The sequence below is a fragment of the Emys orbicularis genome, chromosome 3, assembly GCF_028017835.1.
Source record: "Emys orbicularis isolate rEmyOrb1 chromosome 3, rEmyOrb1.hap1, whole genome shotgun sequence".
Classification (NCBI taxonomy): Eukaryota; Metazoa; Chordata; order Testudines; family Emydidae; genus Emys; species Emys orbicularis.
Window position 1 is genome coordinate 129052320 of NC_088685.1, and position 20073 is coordinate 129072392.

The 20073-nt window shown below is 39.4% G+C and overlaps 1 protein-coding gene across 1 annotated transcript in view; it reads right to left on the reverse strand.

The window, feature by feature from the left end:
• RNASET2 (ribonuclease T2) overlaps positions 1–20073 on the reverse strand; it is a 40149-nt gene that overhangs the window by 19200 nt on the left and 876 nt on the right. The window contains 3 exon segments of the mRNA XM_065401613.1: positions 1829–1884; positions 10508–10574; positions 13426–13530. Of these exon segments, the coding sequence (XP_065257685.1) occupies positions 1829–1884; positions 10508–10574; positions 13426–13530 (228 nt within the window).

The window sequence follows — 20073 nt, forward strand, 5'->3', positions numbered from 1 at the left end:
TCTGTTGTATGTTTTCTTCCAATCACTTATTTTTTTATGAAAAGTCTCTACATCTTCACAGAGATTCCAGCCAGTTGTTTCCTTTGAGACAGACATGTTTTTCACAGGTTTCTATGAGTTTTTTGTAACATGTTTAGACTCCTCAGGCCACATTCAGTCATGAGACACTAATAAGTGCTCTGAACTCAGAAAAAGAGGAAGTTATACTCCCCTTTACATTAGCAACTTTGGAAATAGACCTTTAAAAAAAAGCTTATTCTGCAATTTGATTTGTGTGCCTGCACATGATCACCAAGCATGTGAGATCATAAGTTAGCGGTGTATTGAACTATACAACTTTGGTCTCTGGCTAGAGCAGGGTTCTTATACTTCAATACACTACACATTCATAAGACAGAGCAGATCAGTGGAGCATCCACCAGCACAAAAACTAAAAATCCTAGTAAGTTAGAGGTCTGACTTGCACCTGCAAAGGCACAGATTCAGTGATGAATGGGATTTTGCTCTGAAAACTGCCTGTGGAAAACATGATCATTTCTCCCTCCTCAGATCTGCTCCCTGTGTGTATTCAAAGTCAGATCAGCAGACAAAAGTATCATTTATTAATTATTATTATTATTATTATTATTTCTAGCTCTGCAGAGCCAACAGAACTAAGAAGAGAGAATGAACTGAAGTCTTTTTTTGGATGCATCATCATCAGTATTGTTTACTAAGATCTGATCAGTTACATCTGCGAAGATCCCTTTGATGGTAACTGGTTGCTTAGGCACCAACGAGAGCATAATTTGAAGACAATGGGATGGTAATACAGAGGTCTTAACTGGACCTGTAGGACTTTTATTATTGGAGAAGGAAAAAACCCATCTTAACTCTCAGTGCCTGATTCTCATGTTGCTCTGGTTTTACACTCATGTAAATCCACTGACTTGAGCAGATTTACATGAGTAGACAATCGGGCCTTCAGAACCCAAGTGAATTTGTAGGGTTGATAGAAAACAACATTTGAACTTGTAAAATGAGCACATTTAATAAGAAAATTGTTTGGACACAACAAACATGTAATCCTCAATCCCATGTTTACAAAGTCATTTTTCAGATTAGAAACACACTTCAGAAGTTTCTCATAATTTCCTTTCCATAGGTGGAATGGAAAAGGGGAAAACATATCTTAAATTGATGTGACTTTATTATCAAAATTAGAAGTCATATGTCATGCTATTAAACCTCTGTGACCTATGCTACTGAAAATGCCTACATAAAACTATAAAATCAAGCAACTCAAGGAGAAACACACTATAATTAGGCATTTTAATATGCATCCTACTGGGTAAATTTGCAGTGAAAGCAGAAATAAAACTGATAAGACAAATTTTAGAGAAGTTACATTCGTATCAAGGCTGGTGATGCTTTTAGTTGGATTACAGACCACAGTTTGGAGCTGTTTACAGTTGTTGAAAGTCTGCGTATTAATCCTTATGACACATAATATGAACATTTTCTTCTTCAAAGTCCTGTCTAGAATCAAATAACTAATCCCTGTAATGCCTAAGGATATAGACAAGATTCAGTGCTGCTTTAAGTGGGTACAGATCCATTGACCCTCCCCGCCAAGTCTAAGAGCCTGATTCTTCTCTCCCTCAAACTCATTTTACAGCATTGTCTCTAATGAAGTTATTTCTGATTTACACCGGTGTAAATAGGAGGAGAATCAGGCCCTTACACTTGAAGTCAATGAAGCTGTACCCGCTTACGCCAGCACTGAATTTAGACCAACATGGCATTCTTTTCTAATTTGAAATTAAAAGGATTTGTTTTAAGTTCTTACCATAGTCCATGAATTGTCCAGTACTGGGGGGGATCTTTGCAGTCATTTTCACTCATCTAAAGAAAGCAAAAGTCCATAACATTTATTAAATACATTACTTAGTCAGAGATCACCTAATCCATTTTGGGTTTAAAAACATTAGAGCATGCTAAGGGATTTACCACAAACATGCTGAATGAGCAGCACGAATACTTGAAAGATCAAGGGCAGATTCTCAGTTACTGTAAATCAGCATAGCACCATCTAAGTGAATGCAGCTAAGTCTTATTTACATCTAATGAGGATCTGGCCTGCAGTTCCCAGCAGTTTCCTATTTAAGAGATCAGCAGACCCTTTCAATGAGTTCAGAGTTCCCAAAACAAAGAGATTTTAAACGTTGTGAGAAGCCATCAATTGTGTGTTAGTGAAATCAACCAGGGCCAGTTTTAGGGGCAGGTCAGCAGGGCGGTTGCCCTGGGCGCCAACTTCCTGGGGCGCACCACTCCACTGTGCCATTTTTCCCCACTCCACTGGTTAGCCAGCTAAGCCACTCTTGGGGGCACAAAAGTGTTCTCTGGCCCTGACGCCAACAATAATTTGTATATGTCCATGAGCAATTCTACTGCTGGTATACAAGTAGACATACAATGATTAAGGGAGAGAACCACACCAGCATTCACAGCCCAAATAATTACCTATGCAAAACATTAACTGCTAAAGAAAGGGCAGAACAGTAGATATAGGAACTTTCCAGGAGCTCAGTAAATATAATATGGAGGCCCAGTCTTGCAAACCCTCGCACTAATCCCGCTGATTTCAGTTTAACTACTTGCTTGAGTACGGACTATTACTACACCTCTACCCCAATATAACACGAATTCGGATATAATGCGGTAAAGCAGCGCTCTGGGGGGGCGGGGCTGCACGCTCCAGCGGATCAAAGCAAGTTCGATATAACGCGGTTTCACCTATAACGCGGTAAGATTTTTTGGCTCCCGAGGACAGCGTTGTATCGGGGAAGAGGTGTATTATATAAGGGTTGGGGTTTCCGCCTGAAAGGAAGCAGAGCCCTTGATTACACAGGGAGAGCAGAGCGCTCTGTGCATAAAATGTTGTTTTTAGTGTAGGTTATATGCTCCTGATCAGTCACTAAACTTGATGCTCAGACTGTCAGACTCAGTGTTATTTTTGTACTTTCTCCAATATTCTGCCTGGTAACCACCAAATAGTTTAATGTAAATATTGATTAAAAAACAAAAACTCCCTACTAGCTTTTCTTTTAATCTCTGCATGTTCCTTCCTGTCTTAATTAGTGTGATTCACTTGGTCAGAGCTACTGCTCTGACACTGCAGAAGGGTAGAATAAGACCTGTAACCTCACTAATTGTCCAAGCTTCTACAGTCCTATGCCATGCATAAAGCAGCATTCTTAATTTTTCACGTTTTCTTTCCATGTGTGCCAGTTTCCTTCCTCTCTGATCTTGCCACCTACATAGTCCAGTGACTAGACAGCAATTAAACCCAGTGTCTGTTTTATTCCAGAAGGGAAATTAGACAAACAACATTGCTCCTCAAAGGAGACAGGCTTTGTGAAATCAAAACACTTCAGATAGCTAAACCAGAAACACAGTCAATTAACAACTATCCAGCAAGTTACATCTTCCCTTGAACACTGTCTTACACCTAAATAGCTCGGACCACTACGTTTGCTAATCACTTGGGGCCAGCTCCAGCTCCCATCAAAGTAAATGGCAAAACTTCCATTAACTTCAGTGCAAACTGGATCAAGACCTTGCTTTGAAATTCCTAGAAAGTCAAACATCAAAGGTTGACAGTCCTTCAAATTGAAATCCTTCTTAGACTGGTGTGAACATGGATTAAACTCACCAGGCTTGAAATTCAATTGGTTTGCACTTTATGTAATCATTTGAAACCTATGCAAACTGAGTGCAAGTGAGTGATGAATTCTGATCTGGTAGCATTTTACACCAAACTTTGCACAAGCGTAAATGGACAAAGTGCAAGGTAACAGAGAATCAGGCCCACCACACTGAACTGGCTGGCATAGTACCTTTTACAGATTTCGCTTTCTCTATATTACCCTCCAGATTTGTGAGTCACAATTAAGACAGAACAGTTACTTATCTTACAGTATCTGTGGTTCTTTGAGATGTTGTAGTTGGTGTGGAAGAACAACAACAATCTGGTTTTGAACATTTTGAAAACCATCTGGCAATCAGACTGTACAGCACAGTCCAATTTGGTATGATAAGCCATCTTTCAAACTGTATTTGTAAAACCAGAATGCAGATGCAAGCCACCAGAGGGCCCATCTATCACTTCTTATATTGAAAGGAAGGATGGTGTGTTGGTTAGAGCCCTATCCTTGGGAGACCTGGGTTCATTCCCAGTTCTGCCACATACTTCCTGTGTGATCTTGGACAAATCATCTCTGTGGATCAGCTCTCTGTCTGTAAAATGAGGATAATAGCACTGCCCTACTTAATAAGGTGTTGTGAGGATACATACATAAAGGACTGTAAGGTGCTCAGAGACCACTGTAATGGGGGCCATATAAGTACCTATGATAAATAGATCTAGTTTAAATGAAAATCTGTTTCATTTATATAGATCCTACAAAAATAAGTTAATCCAGGATGAACACCAAAGCAACAGTGAAAATGGAAACTAGAGTCTGGCTTCTGTAGTTACAATATAAGCTGGTAGTTTACGGGGACCGTATGGGAAAAGAGCTGTCCCTCACAAATATGTAGCACAGGCCTCTTGCAAGTAAACATTTGCTCGAAATACTCACAGATGTGTAGAACTATAACACAATTGCTCTGAGGTAACCTGGTTTTAGAACAAGCTCATCCAGAAGAATACATTTTACCCTGAGCACTAATATATTGTATCTACAGTGGAACACATCTCTTGGGTAACACCAGTTCAAATACGAGACTATCCAGTTCAGAGATGGAACATATTGTAAAGGCAACTGTACAGTTAAATAATTTTGAAAATGTGAAAGTTATAACTGACACAAAATTGCAGGCCATCAGGCCAACTCATTTTTAGAAACAGCAACGTTTGCACATGACTAACAGAGGAAGAAAGGAACAACTTTATTTGGTGTCCATAAGCAAGGACTTTTTGGTCTAACGACACATCAAAACAGCAGTGGTTCACCATAATCCCTCTGATTGCTGAACTGGTATAACTCTATTTTATTTGATGTGTCTCTTTTTCTTGTAACCTTTAATATACAGTCACAACTAAAACCCTGCAGCTAGGAACATCTTTGATCATACCAGTGTTAATGAATCTATTATTGAAAACTGGTTTCATTCTTAAATGAAATGTGTGATGCTGGCAGACCAGGCGCCAGCTCATGCCAAGGTCCCTGGGTCTCAAGTGGACACTGATAAATACATAGCTGGAATCTGTCTGGCTCACTTGTGGGTTAATATTGATAAGATAATTGTGACAAATATGGAGAGTAATACATAGAAAAAAGTGAAATTGTTAGAATTTCAAGAAAGTGTTTAGATTATTGAATGCTTGGGAGTTGCTGCATGCATTAATCTTATTTGTAATATCTGTGTTCCAAATTGTAATGTAATACTTGAGCAGTTGTATTGTGAGCCTCTGTGACTGCATACAGGAGAGGGACATTAATTATTGTGAAGAGATGCTCTTCTACAGAAATCGTTACATCCCTCCTGAAAGAGGAGACCTATTGATACCAGGTGGGCTAGGGTTGGATCTTACAACTGGAAACTCCCTACATCTGGAGTGAGAAAAAGTCAACAGCAGTCAATAGGACTAAAGATACTTCTTGTTGTTTTGCTCTCCTCCTCATGAACATCAGTCATACAAGCAGACTCCTCCCATCAGCTGAGAGCACTTGGCAGGAGGGGGATAAAACCCCCAAACCAAAAGAATTAAGGATCTCTATGCTGCTTGGACTCTGCGGGGCAAGGTGTTTCTAGGTATAAGCAAGAGATCCCTAGATGCTTAGCCTGGGTTAGCCCTGAAGGACAAACAGAGCTTGCTGATTATAGAAGCCTATATTACCTTTTGAAACCTAGGACTAACTCATTTGTGTGTCTATGGATATGTCTACACTGCAATTAAAAACCTACCACATTTATTAATTTACACCACAATTAAACAGCCCCTTAGCCTGAGTCAGCGCTGTTTAACTGTGGTGTTAATTAATTAATTGTGGTAGGAGGGTCCCAGAGCCCAGGCTCCAGCCCAAACATCTGCACCACAATTAAACAGCCCCGTGAGCCTGAGTCAGCTGGCATGAACCAGTCATGGGTGTCCAATTGCAATGTAAACAGAGCCTATATTTGCTTGCTTTATCCTTGTAAATAACTCTAGTTTCCCTTCCCTACTTAATAGGACTTCATATAGTTTACAAGTGTTGTCTTTGGTGTGAGATCTAAAGCACAATTGACCTGGGGTAAGTGACTGGTCCCTTGGGATTAGGAGTAACCTGATTATTGCTGTGATTCTCAGCGTAAGGGACCATCTATCACAGAGACTGACTCACCTGGGTGGCAAGACAGATGGAATACCCAAGGACTGTCTGTGACTCCATGTTAAGACTGTTAAAGTACCTGAGGAGTTTGCACTTGGTGCAGTTAGTTGATAAAATTTATGTTTAAAACTCTCAACCAATTACGGATTTGTGCCCTGGTTTTTAGCAGTCTGCCCTGGAATTGGTATTGGTGGTATTGCGGCACCATTGTGTCACCAATGCATTCTGTTTAACAGTCAGCCCTGTTTCCTTTCTCCTAGGTGGCTCTCTCATTTGTTCAATTGTTATGGGTGGTGCAAAGCAGATTTAAGCAGAGCTGAGGATGTGGCCTTTATCTTCCTTCCTGTTCTCCCCTTGCTCACCAAGACAGAGACTGGATGACCAAACTCTTGCAACAGATTTCCCCTCTCCACAGGCCTCCATATTCCCAATGAATGGCAGGGCAGCTACTGCTACTGTTTGCCAAAATAAGTATCTCCAGAGCAGGCAGCACTTAAAATAGACCCTCTACCTTAATCAACTCCAAGAAAGAAAGGCACAGTCAAAAAAGCTTCCCTCCTCCAGTTCCTTAGCTGGGGAGACAACCTTTCCTATTTAACTGTTCCCATTCCCATCTAACAGGGTTCACAATCCCCTAGGATTGAACAGTCCCCTAACTCCTACAGAATCATAAAGGAACTGTTAGCTCACCATCACTGAAGCCACGATGATGAGTCAAGCGTAACAGCACACCCCTCCTTTAAAAAGAGTTCTCAAGCACAGCTTTTAAGTAGTTTATGTTACCTCTGTATTACAAATAGCAGTGAAAGTGTCGAAGTGACTCAAAGGCTAAGTAATAGGAAGTTGACATTAGAAAAAAATTCATTGCACAAAGTGCTACTTTTATGGGAGGTTGATTAATCATTGGAACAATTTATTAAGGGAAGCGGTAAATTCATCATCATTCGGAGTCATTAAATTGAGATGGGATACCTTTCTAAAAGAGATGGTCTAGTTCACCCACAAGTTACTGGGCTCAATAATGTTCACTTACGGAGCAGGAAGAACAATTTTCTCCACTGTAGGAATCACTAGGTGAAATTCTAAAGCCCGTGTTATGCAGGAGGTCAGACTAGTTGACCCTAATGGTCCTTTCTGGCCTTAATCTATTAACACAAAACCTAAACATATAATGTCCAATCTAACCAAGTCAGAGAAAAAATGTACTCAAAAGTTACCATACACAATAAAGTAACAGCTTAAAATGTATAAACATCTAAGGTACATATGGTCTCTATTTCTAGCATGTACACTCTACTCAAGGGATTTCAAAGTGATCATTAAGCAGATTTCATTTTAATTTACTAAAGAAAGATCTGCAGTTTTCTGAATATCTTTTCTGTACACACAAACAATTACAGCTGGTAGGAATAAAGATGAAAGTCATCTGCACGCCAAGCAAGAGTTTAACCTCCTGGAAACAGCCCTGCATATAAGCAAAGTGGCTGACTGACTGACTGACAGACACACCCACCCACTCCACCCCTTCAGGAAATATAACCTAATAATAATAATAATCATTTGCATAGAGTATTCCATCATCAAAGCACTTTACAAACATGAATGATAGAATCTGTGTTGCAATCTCCTGTATCCAGTCATTTTTTTAAAGTCATCAGAGTAGTTTATTAATCATTTTGAAAAAAGAAGGCACAAGGCTAGCGATATTTTCCTCCTGAAATTAATATGTAAATCATTTGAAAGACACTTAAGAAACAGATTGTTTTGCAGCTTAAAAAACTCTATATTTTTTAACCAACTACAGTTGCATTCTGGAACCCTACTTCCACATATTACATGATGTTAACAAGAAGAAATCTATAAGTTTTGAAAACATAGGAGGTGGAACTGAAGTTAAGATTCTTGTAACCACTCAAGGGTGTGAAACGGTACAAAAAGTCACCTAATGATTATATTCTTTCAGAGTTTCTCTAGTCCATTAGATACACTTGTATCCATGTTGATTCCTCTCCCTACATGAGACACTGTAAGGATTACTGTTTAGAGAGCCTGCCTTTTTGGTAGCTTGCCAAGTCTTCAGTTATCCTGCTTGCAGCTTCTCCATTTTAGCTCAGAGGGTTATATAACTTTTCAGCCAACATCAGAGTTCTAACATTTAAAGCAGCTGCCAGGGTGGATGCACCGTAGTAAAATATTTTACTTTGATGGTCTGCATGTCTCATTCATTTAACCAAAGATTTGCAAGGCCCTTGATTTTGGGTTGCCTCCATTTAAATGCTTGACCTGTTGCCAGATTTTCAGAAGTGCACACCAGCAGAAGTACAACTGAAGTAACTGTGAACTGTGTGCACCCAAGAGCACTGAAAATCAGACCTAATATGCCTCAAATTGGACACCCGAAATCAACTATCATGTTTGAAAAATTGGCTGTTAATTTCTCCACTATCACTGCCCTCCCAATTTAGAATACTGTAGAGCAGTGTTTTTCAACCTTTTTTTGGGCAAAGGCACACTTGTTTCATGAAAAAAATCACGAGGCACACCACCATTAGAAAATGTTAAAAAATTTAACTCTGTGCCTATATTGACTATATATAAAGTAATTCTCTTGAATAGGAATCAAATAAACACAAAGAAAGTATTTTATAATTACTTTATTATGAAATAGTAAGTAAACAGAAATATGAAAAATTATAAAATACTTTATTCAGTGCGCAACCTGGGCCTGTTTGGCTGAACACAAAGCTGATATTCTGGCTGGAATCGAAGAAAGACACACACGTAGCTCTTCGTCAACAGCTCTCAGTCTCTCTCTGTATTTAGTTTTTATAGCAATCATGCTTGAAAAGCTCATCTCACACAGATATGTAGTGGAAAATATTTTTTTCCCACGGCACACCAGGCAACATCTCGCGGCACACTAGTGTGCCGCGGAACAGTGGTTGAAAAACACTGCTGTAGAGCACAACTCCTGCTCCCCTCAGAAGAGTTTAACACTGTATATGTTTTACTGTTGCTGCTTTTCTCCCTAATTTGATTCCTGAAACAGGGCTGACAAGCCTAAAAAGCTGCCCTTAAACAAGAGAGTGTGCCCCCAAATGCTACAGTTAGAGGTATAAACGTGTTTCTCTCAGAATTGCGGTTCCAGATGTGTAGCAGTAACACTTGCCCTAGTTGAGGCTTCTCTTTATTACTCACAGGATCATACCACCCTGCCTCAGCCAATCTGATTAAGAACCCCCAAAAAATTAAACTTACATTTCAAGTCAGCAGCAAAAAAGCAGATCTCTGTTGTGTCTCCTACCTCGCTAAAAAAAACCCACTTAACAGAATTTAATGTCATTGGGACTGAAGGGAAGTACATTTATTTGCTAAGCACTTTACAAACGTATCTGGAAACTCTGTGTTCTAGAATTCCTGCCAGAATTCCTGGGCATATCAGTGATAGATATTGATTTTTTCAGTTTAACCCATATTTAAATGACAGCACTAAAACAATAGAGCTGATATTGCGAAGCTTAATCAAGTTGGTAGACAGTTATTCTTATGAATAGTCCATTGACCTCATCATGTGAGTAACTGCCCACTAAATTGAACTAACAGAGGGTCCTATGGCACCTTTAAGACTAACAGATGTATTGGAGCATAAGCTTTCGTGGGTGAATGCCCACTTCGTCATGCGTCTGACGAAGTGGGCATTCACCCACGAAAGCTTATGCTCCAATACATCTGTTAGTCTTAAAGGTGCCACAGGACTCTCTGTTGCTTTTTACAGATCCAGACTAACACGGCTACCCCTCTGATAAATTGAACTAGGGTCACATAGCTGTATGAGCCTAAGACTGTGAGGCGCCATTGCTCATTGTATGTTTTACTATTAAGGCTTATATGCTGCCTCTTAGGGCTATAGACTATTATGGATATGGCACTAGCCACTTGTTCTTTACTGTTGCTCTCGAGCCACTGAAAGATGTGACAAACAACAGATATTAACCAATACTCAGAGAAGTGAGAGTACCAAAATGTAAGTAGGTTTAAATATTTCAGGGATTTTACTATAATACTAGGTTCATCTTATTTTCAGTCATATACTGCATGATCTACACATTTACAATGATATATTTAAAAATCAAAAACAAAACAAAGCTCACCTTGCATACGGTCACGGGCCAGTGATGAACAAGGAACAGCTTTTTCCAAGTGTGAGGATGGTGCTCACTGGAGAAGAAGAGACGAAACATTTATTTTCCTCACGCATTTCAAAAAGCAAAACTCCTCCACATTGCTAAGTAGTGTAACACACACTGATTTTAATCAATTATTATTTATTCTTTCTATTGCAGCTGTGCTTAAGGACCCCAAACAAGGAGTAGGGACTTGCCATATAAGGCAGTGCACAAAGAAATAGTGGGTTTTGATTGTTATTAATATTTTACTTATTGCTAAACAAATTCCACTGATGGCAGCTCATCTCCCTACAGATTTTCTATTTAATATAGAGAAAATAGTAATATGTAATTTTATTAGATTTAGAAGAGCACTTGGACACTTTTTCTTATTACAATAAGAGCACATTTAGAGGGTGCCAAGAATCTCCTAATTTTTCTTCATGTCTGTGTTATTTGAAAAGGGTGTGGACAGCATTCTTGAAATGGTAAGTGTTCTTCTAAAACAATCACTATGATCACACAGCAGTGGTGAAAATGACATGACTGTAAGGGCAATGCACTTACACAACAGATTCATATTGAGGAGTAAAGCCAGGTTAACAATTTGGGGTGGGATAGGAAAAGAGTGGAATAAGGAGACTGGATAGATGCAGATGCATTCAGAAACAGGGGGTGGAAATAATGGGGGGAAAGGGTTGTCATGTATAATAGTAGTTATTAAATAAAGCATATGTTAAAACCTTACAAAGCCTCAATTTGCTCAAGCCAACAGAATGACCTGCAGAACTGACAGAGTAAATGGCTGTTAACCTCTTGTGAACTGCCAATTTGTCATATGCCCTTCGTTAGAACGAATGTGAAAGAGAATAAGGAAATAAAGCAATTATTTGAGAAGATTAATTTTCCCCAAGCAGGGGGAAGCAGAAAAATATATTTATGGTTTTAAGTTGTCATGAAGTTATCCTCAATTCTGAATCTGTCCATCTGTGGTTTTGCACTATTAAGAGATAAAATGTAGCCAACTAAACAGACATTCAGATTTATGTGTGGTTTTTAATTCATTATACTCAACAGCTGTGGAACAAATCAGGCATAGCCACAATAATAACCATCAACATTTTTCCTACTGAGATCAGATCACTAACTGGCCCTATATTACACAGTTATTGTTGGATCTTCTAATATTTTGCAACAGTGAAAGATGTCCTTGTGCTATGTGAGTTCTAAATAAAAAATAACCCCCCACACAACAAAACTCTCTTTTTTTGGACTTGAAATTGTAGAAGTTCCACTACTATACTAATCATTCCAAAACTAAACATTACCCCCTATACACAGACTCAAAAACTGTATTAACTTAGGGCCAGATCCACAAACGGATTTAGGTGCTTAAAGCCCAGGCACCACAACACACACACCCCACCTGCCGCCTAATCCTGTGACAACTAAACTCATTTGGCACCTACATGGCTCCCATTGTGGAGAACTATCAACCTACTTCTCAGAGAAAATGTCATGAATTTGAGTGTCTCTCCCAGAATATCAGAAAACATACAATGGATTTAGGCTTGATAACACAATAGCTTCCCTCTCTGAATGTGACCCATTCACATAACAGATAATTCTAGAATAACTGCAGAAAAACTGAGCCATTACCTGCCACTTTGAGCTATGCCAGGGGTCGGCAACGTTCGGCACGTGGCTCGCCAGGGTAAGCACCCTGGCGGGCCAGGCCAGTTTATTTACCTGCTGACGTGGCAGGTTCGGCCGATTGCGGCCCCCACTGGCCGCGGTTCGCCGTCCCGGGCCAATGGGGGCGGCGAGAAGCGGCGCGGGCGAGCGATGTGCTGGCCGCGGCTTCTCGCCGCCCCCATTGGCCCGGTACAGCAAACCGCGGCCAGTGGGGGCCGCGATCGGCCGAACCTGCCACGTCAGCAGGTAAATAAATTGGCCCAGCCCGCCAGGGTGCTTACCTTGGCGAGCCGCGTGCCGAACGTTGCCAACCCCTGAGCTATGCATCTCTTAGGCCTGGTCTGCACTAGGAATGGATATTGGTAAGCTAAGTAATTCAGGGGTGTGAAAAATTTGCAACTGAGAGATGTAGTTTTACTGACCTATTCCCCAGTGTAGCCAACACTAGGTCCATGGACCTAGCTACTATCTCTCAGGAAGATGGATTACCTATGCTACTATCTCTCGGGAAGATGGATTACCTATGCTGACGGGAGAATTCCTCCCATCAGTGTAGGTAGTGTCTTCACAGAAGTGATACAATGGTGTACCCTGCGTTGCTGTAACATTTTAAGTGTAGATATACCCTTAGCTAGTGAGTCAAAAGCACCTAGGACCTTTACTAACTGAAATTATGACATATCTTTTAAAGAACATCTACCACCACCACCTCTAACACAGCAAAAAATGGGTCTGTCTCAGGCCTAATAAACATTTTCATTACACACTTCACTTTGTCACAGTGGTCATGCTTAAAAACTTGTCAGTTTCATTAGCTATCTAAATTAACACAACATTGACCAGGTTTTCCATTTATTATTTATAGGCACTGCCTAAAACAAATACTAGATTAAAATTAATTATGAAGCATAACTGTAATGTTTTTAACTGAAACAAGTTTCCTCCCTTCTTCTTTCTGCCATATTAACAAATGTAAACCATATTAACAAAATTTTTTTAGGCATAAAAAAGCAACTTCATTCATACAGTATCATTATGCTAACTATGCAGAAGGAGACAAAAATATAGTGCATCAAAAATAGCACAAGATGAAACAAAAATTTCACATTGATAAAAACCTGACCATATTCCAGAAGTTTAAGTTCTGCTTTAAAAACAAATAAACAAACTTGGTAAGATATTAGAAACTTTTCCAACTGATAACTTACCTTTCCAGGAATTTATATGAAGTACACCCAGAATAGAAAGCCAGACAAAAACAACCCAGAATCAAATAATGTCCTGTAGCCGGCTTCATTTTATTTAATATATATCTATAAAGAGAAAAAGAAATCTGTAAAAATTACCAGTCAGATGTTTACTAGGTTTTAGGTGTTAGAAATAAACAACCTGCAGACACTACAGAAACAACAGAAGTTATCAATGCTATGTGAAATTTAAAACAAACAACACAACTTATTTTAACACATGAATATTGAAAGCTGTACATGATTTTTTTGTTTGAAGTGTTAAATTTCATATTTCACTAGAATCAGAGCTGAAAGCACTGTCTTTTGTCTTACTTGTACAGCACATTATACCATTGGAAAGCTGGCCCCTGACATATCTTGAGAGCTGAACCATAATATTTATATGTAAATAAGCTTTATGTTGCATAAACTTACATTACTGTTGAGTTCAAATGCACAAAGTGATTAATTTAGGAAACCTCAAATTTAACACTAATATTCTGTTTGGCCCATCCAAGCTGGACCTTCATGAAAGCTCATTGGGCCTAAAGTATCATTTATTTTCTACAGTTGAAATTCCCACCTATGCAGAAGGCCAGCGGAAGGCCTATGTTCTACTTAATAATAGTTACACTTCAGCCCTCACAATAAGGTTTAAGTGGCATTTAAGTGGTTTGTAATCTTTGTGCTGGCCCTTTGCACAGTGTGGAGTTTCACCTTGAGTGCTTATTAAGGGGACACCACCAAGTTAGAACTCACATCTATCTGAAAGTGAGATTGTAAAAAGTAACACCCAAGATAACTAGAACTTAAAGCCTTCCGCACAGAGTTCAGGTAGGATCAAAGGCATAGGGAGGGCCTGATTTTTAACGCAGACTTTCTCTTTTGCATCCACAATGCATTGCCAGGAAAGCTGTGTGGGAACAATTAATTGCAAGTGGAAAATTGTGCCTGCCAAAATGGAGACCTAGTTTGAAAATCTGGTCCTGAAAGTTTGGAGCTAGAAAACAGAGAGCTATTTCATGATTTCTTGGAAAAGAGTGTGACCCTATTGCTAATCATTTTTTTTTTTCAGATTTCAACCGTTCTACAAGTTTTCAATTAAAATTTTGAACTGAAAAAATAAGATAATTTTGATGTAGTTTCCCCACCATTTTCCCATCAGCACTATAACATGCAGGAGTGCTGGTGAGAGACTCAAATTTCATTTCCTAGTCTCAGTCATATGACTTGGACCAGTGACACAAAACTTAATATCATGTCACATGACAGAGGCCAATCTGCAACTCCAGTGGTTACAGCTTCTTCCCCTACAACTAAATTCCTGACCAGCAAAATCTGTTCTGTTTTGGGGAAACTGCTTGCATCAGCTGCAGATCAACCCAGTGAGAGCAAGAAAAGGTGATTCAAGAGAAATGAGCCTCCCTGGAGATGAGCAGTGTCAGAATCATTACAAAAAGAAATTGGGGGCAAAACATAATGACCTAATTAGTTCCATGTACCTCCCTATTATCAAATTCCTATTATACAAATCGGTATAGTACAAGGTGGTTTGAACAACGAAACTGGAGTTTTCTAGACAAAGTTGCAAGAAGCCATAAAGGTGACGCCTCTTTCTCTCATTGGATGAACAGAAGGGACACAACTCATATCCTGGGTGGAAATTTCAAGTCTTTGCCAAGAAGAGAACCAGGCAGCATTGCCCAGCAGAAAGTGTGGGGCGGGAAATGCCATTTTGTTCAACCTGCTGGTCTGCTTCCCAAAGCCAAAACACCTGTCTGAGAGAGACTTTAAGCTGGACTGTCATTGGCTAGCTAGAGTGCCCCCTTGCTTTGTATCTGCTTATGATAGAAAGCTAAAATCTTGTCTATTAACTCTGACTTTTAAAGTCCTATCTAGGAAGATCACTGTGAAGGCTGGAAAAAGAATAAGACTATAACTGTCATAATCCCAACAGTGAATCATCTGAATGAACTTTATCAGTCCAGAGAAACGCAACTGAGAAGCTGAGCTAGAGAACCAAGCTTCACTGCAGTTCTAACTAAAAATCAGCAAAATGACTTTTATAAAAACAATGTATTGTTTACTCAACGATGACTTGGTTATAGCTAGACTAAGTGCTTCTCAGAAAGCATAAACCTGAGTTAAAACCCTCTGGATGACTAAAATGTATAATGTGCACTTGTATTTCACTAACACGTTTAGTTTAGCTATACTGAATCACTAACTCAATGGAAAGCATTGATGCTGGAGAAACTCATTACACTAACTAAGCTTTGTACTATTTACAACAGGAAACTGTGCTTCCCTACAGCAAAAATTAGCTGTGAGAAACCCAGAGTGTTTCTGAGAGCTCAGTCTAAAAATCATACAGATTTTGTGATCAAGAGAATTGACAGCTTCTTAAAAGAGGAAAAAGCTTTGAATTGGCTTGCAAGATGAAGGTTTTACCACTATTTCAACCGTTGTTTAAACTAAGGCAAGAGCTTTCAGTGTTGGTGAAATTCCAGAGAAATTACAAAAGCTTCCAGATAATTAACTGCATATTATATTTGGGTTTAATATTTGATAATCTTGTGTGTGTGTTAGTGGTAAAGCTTGTCTATGAGTGTCACCTGGATAAAACAATTCTTTGGTAATTAAGAAGCTTCTCTACATTTTTAAAATTCCACTTAGAATTGTTTAGTTGAAATGACATCAGTAGTCCCGTAACTCCATTGGCAGATAAATATAGATCCTTATCTCAAATCAAGCTTAAAGAACCATAGTTCCACGTTTATATCAAAAATCACCTGCCCAGACTAGTCTAAAACTAGGGAAGTTTGCCTTTGAAACAAGATTATGTTAAAACTGTGAATTAATTGATCTGCTTTATTATCTCTTGAAAAGCATAACATTCCACGTGGAGTTCAATTTTGATGCTGTAAACACTATCATTTAACCACGTTTAGTTTGTTTTCTGTGATTTCTTATTTGCTTTAAAAGAGAGGCTGGCTTATAAAACTCAAATTTCTAATAATTCTCCAGTTTGTACTTCAGTTAAGGAACACAGATCCAAAGAATGCTGAGAAACCTAGTAGAGTAACTGCTTAAATAATTTAATTAACTAATGTGTGTTTTATAACTTTTATCACAACGTACTACACATGCAAACGAACTCCTGCAATGATGGCCAAAAGGGGAAAACTATGGCAGTCACCCTTACATATGAACATGCAAAAATGGACACTAAGCTTCAGGTGCCATCTCAAGCAAGACAGCATACACTTTCTCCAATGCAACGCAGTAGGGGGCCTCATCCAAAAACTGGATCAACACACATTAAATTCTGATATAACAATGCTCTTTAGCTTCAGCAATATTAAATCTCCACAACAGTGGAACAAACAACCCTTTCCAAGTCTGAATAGTACTTAAATAACTAGAAAAAAAATGATATAACTCATTGGGCAGAATAGATCATTACAATGGGCTAGACCGCTTACAGGGGCCTAAATAGAAGCTGCTCACTAGCAGACAACTGTACCACAGTAAAACAAACAACAAAAAGGCAGACAGACTATCACCCCATACAGACAGCATGAAAGGAGGAAGTGTGGTTTTATAGTTAGGGCACAAGCCGCTCAATGAGGCAATCTACATTCTGTTTCCATCTGTACCATTCACTTCCAGTGGGATCTTGGGCTGATCTGTGCCTCCATTTCCCCACCTAGGGATAATAATACTCCACACCTCCAGGAGTGTTGCAAACTTTAATTCACTGGTATTTGTGAGGTGTTCATACCATGGCGACGATGTATAAATATCTTATTAAATAACACTGAAATTGCAAAGTACACAGCACCATGGAGACACAACAGGTATGACTGTGAATGTGATGTGACAGAAGGGAGATAGAAACTGAAAGATATTTTATACTCCCTTGTCTAATTTACCAAGGAGTTATTGAAAGATACTCCTTCAAACTACCAGAAATAACACTTTTCATCAAAAAGAGAGGAAGAAAAGAATTATGCAGCACTTCTGGTAGACAGCATATTATACTGGGGCTCTCTAACCTTGCCTTGCCCTCTGATTTGTTTTCAGGGGGAGTATAAGGTATAGGTCAGGGATCAGCAACCTTTGGCATGCGGCCTGCCAGGTAAGCACCCTGGCGGGCCGGGCCGGTTTGTCTACCTGCCGCGTCCACAGGTTCAGCCGATCGCGGCTCCCACTTACAGCAGTTCGCCGCTCCAGGCCAATGGGGGTGGCGGGAAGTGGCGGCCAGCATATCCCTTGGCCCGCGCCACTTCCCGCAGCCCCCATTGGCCTGGGACGGCAAACCGCGGCCAGTGGGAGCTGCGATCGGCCGAACCTGCGGACGCGGCAGATAGACAAACCGGCCCGGCCGGGCCGCGTGCCAAAGGTTGCCGATCCATAGTGTAGGTGTTAATCTACAAAAGAACTTTATGGAGTCCAGTTACCTGCCACCCCAGTCCTGCAAAACTACACATGGTAAACCTAACTTTATGCATGTGGATTATCCTACTGAAGCCAATGGGACAACTCACATGTGTAAAGCTAAGCCCATATATAACTGTTTGCAGGATCCGGGTCATAGAGATTACATCACAGTACAATTGCATATGAGTTCCTGTTTCAAATATGAGGAAACTTGGTGCGAGATACTCTCAATGTAATGGTCCTTAGTAGGGCTGTCAAGTGATTAAAAAAATTAACCGCGATTAATCCTGTGATTAAAAAAATTAATCAAATGATTAATCGCACTGTTAAACAATAATAGAATACCATTTATTTAAAGATTTTTGGATGTTTTCTACATTTTCAAATATATTGATTTCAATTACAACACAGAAGAGAAAGTGTACAGTGCTCACTTTATATTTATTTTTGATTACAAGTATTTGCACTGTAAAAAAACAAAAGAAATTGTATTTTTCAATTCACCTAATACAAGAACTGTAGTACAATCTCTTTATCATGAAAGTTGAACTTACAAATGTAGAATTATGCAAAAAAAACCTGCATTAAAAATAAAAATAAAACTTTAGAGCCTGCAAGTCCACTCAGTCCTACTTCTTGTTCAGCAAATCGCTCAGACAAACAAGTTTGTTTACATTTGCAGGAGATAATGCTGCCGGCTTCTAGTTTACGTCACCTGAAAGTGAGAACAGATGTTTTAATGGCACTGTTGGAGCCAGCGTCGCAAGGTATTTACGTGCCAGATGTGCTAAAGATTCATATGTCCCTTCATGCTTCAACTACCATTCCAGGGGACATGCATCCATGCTGATGATGGGTTCTGCTAGCTAATAATCCAAAGCAGTGCGGACCGACACATGTTCATTTTCCTTATCTGAGTCAGATGCCACCAGCAGAAGGTTGATTTTCTTTTTTGGTGGTTCGGATTCTGTAGTTTCTGCATCGGAGCATTGCTCTTTTAAGACTTCTGAAAGCATTGCTCCACACCTCGTCCCTCTAAAATTTTGAAAGGTACTTCAGATTCTTAAACCTTGGGTCGAGTGCAGTAGTTATCTTTAGAAATCTCATATTGGTACCTTCTTTGCATTTTGTAAAATCTGCAGTGAAAGTGTTCTTAAAATGAACAACGTGCTGGGTTATCATCCGAGACTGCTATAATATGAAATATATGGCAGAATGCGGGTAAAACAGAGCAGGGGACATACAATTCTCCTCCAAGAAGTTCAGTCACAAATTTAATTAATTCATAATTTTTTTAACTAGCGTCATCAGCATGGAAGCATGTTCTCTGGAATGGTGGCCGAAGCATGAAGGGGCATACGAATGGTTAGCATATCTGGCACGTAAATACCTTGCAATGCCAGCTACAAAAGTGCCATGCAAAAGCCTGTTCTCACTTTCTGGTGACACTGTAAATAAGAAGAGGGCAGCATTACCTCCTGTAAATGTAAACAAACTTGTTTGTCTTAGCGATTGGCTGAACAAGAAGTAGGACTGAGTGGACTTGTAGGCTCTGAAGTTTTACATTGTTTTGTTTTTGAGTACAGTTATGTAACAAAAAAATCTACCTTTCTAAATTGCACTTTCACAACAAAGAGATTGCACTACAGTACTTGTATGAGGTGAATTGAAAAATACTATTTCTTTTGTTTATCATTTTTACAGTGCAAATACACCTCTACCCTGATATAATGCGACCCGATATAACATGAATTCAGATATAATGCAGTAAAGCAGCGCTCCGGGGGGGGGGGGGGCGGCGCGGGGCTGCACACTCCGGCGGATCAAAGCAAGTTCGATATAACGCGGTTTCACCTATAACACAGTAAGATTTTTTGGCTCCCAAGGACAGCGTTATATCGGGGTAGAGGTGTATTTCTAATAAAAAATATACACTTTGATTTCAGTTACAACACAGAATACGATATATATGAAAATGTAGAAAAATATCCAAAATATTTAATACATTTCAATTGATATTCTACTGTTTAACAGTGCAATTAATTGTGATTAATTTTTTATCACGATTAATATTTTGAGTTACTCGTGTGAATTAACTGTGATTAATCGACAGCCCTAGTCCTTAGCTCTGGAATTGACTCCCCCACTTCACACACACACACACACACACACACATCAAGTCTG